This window comes from Cryptotermes secundus, unplaced genomic scaffold (genome assembly GCF_002891405.2).
Source record: "Cryptotermes secundus unplaced genomic scaffold, Csec_1.0 scaffold566, whole genome shotgun sequence".
NCBI lineage: Eukaryota > Metazoa > Arthropoda > Insecta > Blattodea > Kalotermitidae > Cryptotermes > Cryptotermes secundus.
The window spans coordinates 1-5,767 of NW_019739957.1; the positions used below are offsets into that span (position 1 = coordinate 1).

Consider the following 5,767-nt stretch of genomic DNA (forward strand, 5'->3'; position numbering starts at 1 on the left):
GGCTGCAATAATAATTCTGTGTTACTGATGTGATACAATGGCAAGTGAGCTCTGTACGCAGGACACAACTGTAGGTTAAGCAACAAATGTTTAAATATGGATTCCAATTAACATTATAAAATTTCATAATGTGGGATAATTCATTGGGAAATGTATCTGTCTCCTCCTGGTGACAGAGCTTGTACAAGGACATGCTGAAAGTAATGACTTCCAATTTCTTTTCCATAACAGCAATTTCATTGAAACAGAAATGGCTACCTTCCTTGAACTTTGTTCCCTATTTTATACAATTACTTCTCAAACAACCATTTCTGCAGTCCAGCCACAGCTTACATATTTCATGTACAGGTATTCGTCAATTAATGTACTAGTTGTATTCCCAAAAGGAGTCACAGGGGGTGCAATGACATAAATGACATCAGGTACGCCGAACTTTCTCTTCTCCCCTTGTATTCCTCCTCCACACCTGCACAGCATCCTAATCCCCCCTTCTGACCTCTCTTGATGGGCCAGCAATTACTTCATACTAAAGCAGGTGTTACAGGTCTAAATTAAGTGACTGCATTAAAGTGAAACAACATGTTTCCAACTTGCATATACCAAAGAGTACCTGTACTTTTGTAAGGCTGGCTGGATAGAACTCTGCGTCTTGTTGACAGAACTACATTTTCACCACTGTCTTACGGAGACATTACTTTTCAGCACAACCTTCCGCGATGAATGTTGCTAATACCAAAGCCCACCAGTGGACACTGCATGATCCACAGTCTTATACCCAGTTTTGTCAAGATCTGGTTTGATATCTTCCTTCCACCACTTTTGCTTTGCCAAGTGGATGCGTTCCAGCACATGTTCCAACAAAAATATTCTACGTATTTGTGTTCAATTATTTATTGGAGTACGGTGTAACACAACAACATAATGGTCAATGTTAAAATTAAACAGCTACATGTTTCAGCCTTTTAAAGCCATCATAAGGCAAAACACATCATTACTATATTCAGACAGAACTAGTAATCATGTGCTTTGCCTGATGATGGCTTTAAGAAACCAAAATGTGTAGCTAGGTAATTTTAGCCTTCACCGTTATGTTGTTGTGTTACGACTGACTCCAATAAAGAATTGTATACAATAACACAACAGGATGCATGGAAATGAAAAGTATTTGTGTTCCCTCATCTCAGCTACATGTCCTTGATGTAACTTTCCTGCCAAAACTGGAAAGCTGTATAATCAAGTTCCTTGGTGGGGACGTTGTGTGCTGTAACACTGTGTTGTAGTCTGGCAGGCGGATACCAGTGTGCTGGTGAAAGACACCACACTGCAGTCTGATAGGTGGATACTAATGTTTTGGTGGAATGTGTGGCTCCATCTTCAGGATGACTCCAGATATCGGACATTTAGATTGCGTAGGTACAGATGTTTGAAGTCACAATATGAAATCATGTCATCCACAAACAGCAGTTTCATTTGGCTGAAGATACGGGATATGATACTGTGTAGGTTGGTAGAAGTTTAATGACATTTCTGAGGAACACAATGCCTTCAGCTTTAATTTTCCATCCTGAAGATGGAGAAAGTATGAAGGCAAATCGAAAGTCTTTGCCCCTATTTTTTTCAGCCACAAAATACACATACAGGGAAATCAAAATACAGGCAGTGTTCTAAGCACCGTTGACTATTTTTCCACATAGTCACCACCCTGGTTCAGGCATATGTCCCATCGCACCACTAGTTTGGAAATGCCGCTGTTGTAGAATTCGGCCGGTTGAGAGCGGAACCACTGCTAGACAGCGGTTTTCACATCGTCATTGGAAATTAACCTCTGGTTTACCAGGAACTTCTTCAGTGGACCGAACATGTGGTAATCACTGGGGGCGAGGTCTGGACTATACGGTGCATGCTCCATAATTTCCCGCCCGAATGACTGCAGTCATGCCCAGGGATTCTCATGGATGTTGTGGTTCTCCTCCATGATGCCAAGCCTAATGTGGCAAACAGGACCGCCACCCGACTGCAGTCATTCGGATGGGAGATTATGGAGCATGTGCCTTATAGTCCAGACTTCACCCACAGTGACTGCCACGTGTTCAATCCACTGAAGAAGTTCCTGGCAGGCCAGAGGTTCATTTCTGAAGATGATGCAAAAACCGCTATCCGACAGTGGTTCCACACTCAACTGGCCGAATTCTACAACAGCTGCATCTCCAAACTAGAGGTGCGATGGGACAAATGCCTGAACTGGGGTGGGGACTATGTGGAAAAATAGTCAAAGGTACTTAGAACACTGCCTGTATTTTGATTTCCCTGTATGTGTATTATTGTGGCTGAAAAAATATAGGGGCAAAGACTTTTCGATTTGCCCTCGTATATTTTTCTGCAGTGTTGGTTAAAACAAATTACAGAGCATTACATTTCAGAAGACTTGTCCTCAATAATATTGCAGAAGTCAGGATGTGATAGAATGTATGTAGTAGAAGTCTACCCTTATGAAGTTGGCACTACGTTCCTCCAAAATGTTGGGGGACTCCTACCCACCTGTACAGTTTCACTTCCAACTTCCTCATGATCACTGCCGTCAAACTCTCAAATCTTGCATGTAACACTGGTGCTTGTAGATGACTGTACCTTCCATTTATGAACAAGAAATATTGACACACTACAACCATACAGTAATTGTGCTGTACTGATTAAACTGAACTTTGATCAGTGCAATGTCAAGTCTACCATTGCAACCATTTAAAGCTATTGGCCTCAAGCTTTAGGGGCCGTGCCTGGGTTCCAACTGCACGTGGCCACCTCAAGTTTACAGTGAAACTTTGAGTGCATACAAACATATCATGAAATTTAAGCATTTTTATATCATTCTTCCTAAAGATGTTATACATTAAATACTACACCAAGTAAAACTATTTTATTCTATCTTTCTCAATAGGATACTGACCAATAAAGAAACAAAATCTTCAGTTTCTTTTGATAGGTCTCATACCTTTTGTTTGAAAACCATTTACTGAAAAATTAATTACCTATGGGAAGGACGAACAGTGCCTTGTGATGAGCTGATCACCCACCCAAGGGGTCCTACCAAATATGTAAGATCTAGAAAAACAGAAGTGAATGGAGATGTTCATGGTGGTAGGCCTAGGCTCACTGGGGCTGTAGTGCCATGGAAAAAAAAAAGTACGGATAGTAACAACCAGCAATTACTATATGCAGACTGCTCTGAGTGAGAATGTTACAAACTAAAATCAACTCCACACATAATTCCAACCTTGCAAGTAACAACACTAGCTAGTGAGTTATTGGAGAGGGTGGGTTCACCCATGCACTTAGACCAGTATCGGTCCATTGTGCTTCCCTCTATGATATTCTACCAGTCTCTATATCCTACTGATATTGGTGCGTACCATAAGTGCTGACCGAGCCAGCGAATTCGGCCTCCACTAGCTTGGCGCTATCTATAATGCTTCCCCCACCTATCTGAGGTGTTAGAGCCTACTTGTTGGGCGGGAAACATCCTTAAATTTGGCTCAGTGATCTCCTTTGGAGATATGAGGTTCTTTTATGTGCCGTAAAGCTACAACATGGACACACGGCTTAAAGTCCCTCCCGGAGAACTTGTTCCCTGAACTTTTCCGCCCTTAAACATTCGATGTCCTCCGCCGGGTTTGAACCCGCGTACCTCGAGTCATGAGGTGGGAACGTTACCTCTAGACTATGGAGGCCGCTAAGTAACAAATCTAACTAAACAACATATTCTTCATGCACCTAATGGAGTAGGTGTACATGTTTTAAATCATAATTCCTATTTCATGAAGAAATACATAAATGTATGCACTTCTGTAATAATGTGATTTCAAGTTAATTTCTATTAACAAAGACTAAAACATATACTGGCCTACACCTGAACAAGGGCTTCTTTCTTCCCTTGGAAGAATACAATATTGCTATTGCAATCAGGAAATGCCAAATATAATTACTTCATGTCTGATTTAGCTTAGAGGCCGTTCATCTGGCTCAAGTCCTATAAGCAAGCAACTAATCACTAGAAATTGTACTTTTCAACTTGCAGGTGCCAACAGGTTACCTAAGGAAGCAGGAGAACCACTGTACTCATTTGAATGTGAAATGAACTCTGTGGCCTTCCTTCCAATACACATAGGCACTGTCGGCAGCTGCAAGCTGTGTCTTATTGAAAAATAGAGACGATATTCCAGACAGTAAGAAACAATAAAAACATAAGTCCACGCAAAAGTTCAGAGTTGGTGCCAGTATATTTCATGAAGAATTTGCAGTTTGGTTTTTGAGATGGTTGCCCTGAAAAAGAAAGAAATAAAGAAAATGTAGTAATGCTCATGTTAAACTTGAAGATCTCACAAAAACCTCACATGGTGGTTTTCTTTTTGAAAACTGAATTTCATATTCTGCAGCAAAAACATAAATTTTTAGTAAAGCTTCACAGTACCAAGGAGGAAAGTCTTATTAATCAATCCATCATTAAAATCACACTGTACAGTGTAGTCTACAAATTATAACAAGACAAGTGACAGGCTCAGAGAAAAACAAATATTTACTTTGCAGCAGAATAATCACCATATGACATTATCGACATTACTATATGGCTTCACCTCTACTCAGCCTTTAAGTTAAAGCTACAAATTACTGTTGTTTGCAATGTCAAGATTAGACAAATTTTGAATTTAGTTCACTGGTTTCATCTAGTGATCTGTGTTCTCATGTCTAAGTCTGTCAGTTAATGAATACAATTTTTTTAATTAGAACTCGTTGTTCTTTTCAATGAATGCAGACAGGAAGCATACTCGTGTTTGTTTGCCGCCACTAAAGACCACGAATGGAGACTACATTTCTTTCTGCTTCTGCTGCAAGAGGCTAAGCATTCCGAGTGGGTGTCTGTTGAGCTCATCTGTTTCATCAACTNCCTAGAAGGTCATCATCAGGTGCTTTAAAATTATAAATTATAATCGAGGAAACTGCTGTGCTTCCATATTGTAGTTGCTGGTCATCACTATGCAGTCCCTTGTATGCGTATGTATATACAAAGTGGCTTGTTGATCTGCCTGCTGTGTTATGCAGTGCAAGAGGAACACGCAGCATAACACAGCAGGCATAACAACCCGCCACTTTGTATATACATGCTCACAGAAGGGACCGCATAGTGAAGACCAACAACCACAATATGGAAGCACAGCAGTTTTCTCATTTATAATTTTAAAACACCTGATAATGACCTTATATGTCAAAACATGCAGTGAATAACTTTTAGGAAGTTTTACAGAAGGACATGCTGCACGTGAGACTGTGAAACAATTTGGTACTAAATGAAGTGCAGCAGAGTGCTACAATATACTAAAGTAAAGTAAAGATATCCCTGTAACAGACCGTGGAGGCCGATACGGTTGTGAGATGTTGAGATTCCCACATTTTCTGGGCAATCAAATCACAGATGGTGACAAGGTTGTCAGCCCTATGCGCCAGCCGCTCTTTACCCCCAAGAATATTCCAAGAATATACCTGGTACTCATTTCTATTAGAGGATGAGTTGACCCCAGGGACATAGTGCAGCTGGAAGGATTAGGTCAATTGAAAAAATCCAATGACTTCATCGGGACTTGAACCCATGACGTTCCGCCTTGTATTAGAAATAAGAGCTCATGACCAGATCTCGACTGATACTCACTCCTTCCTGTTCAGTTCTCTTCACTCGTTTCTCCACTTTATTTTTGCCAGGTCCCTTTCCATGAAATTC

At 40.7% G+C, this 5,767-nt stretch overlaps 1 protein-coding gene and 1 long non-coding RNA gene across 2 annotated transcripts; one reads left to right on the forward strand and one right to left on the reverse strand.

Annotated features, from left to right (window-relative positions):
* Positions 1-1,951: 1,951 nt before the first annotated feature.
* On the forward strand, positions 1,952-2,269 carry LOC111872153 (histone-lysine N-methyltransferase SETMAR-like). The gene has a single exon (XM_023865743.1). It carries the CDS (start codon positions 1,952-1,954, stop codon positions 2,267-2,269), a length of 318 nt encoding a protein of 105 aa, XP_023721511.1.
* A 1,387-nt stretch (positions 2,270-3,656) lies between these two features.
* On the reverse strand, positions 3,657-5,767 carry LOC111872154. Its single transcript, XR_002844177.2, has 3 exons — positions 5,699-5,767; positions 4,821-4,936; positions 3,657-4,317 (listed from the first exon to the last, which is right to left on the reverse strand). It is a non-coding gene; the product is annotated as an uncharacterized LOC111872154 (long non-coding RNA).

Bases quoted from the DNA above. Each gene is read 5' to 3' on its own strand.
- LOC111872153 (XM_023865743.1), top strand. From the start codon at position 1,952: ATGGATGTTGTGGTTCTCCTCCATGATGCCAAGCCTAATGTGGCAAAC.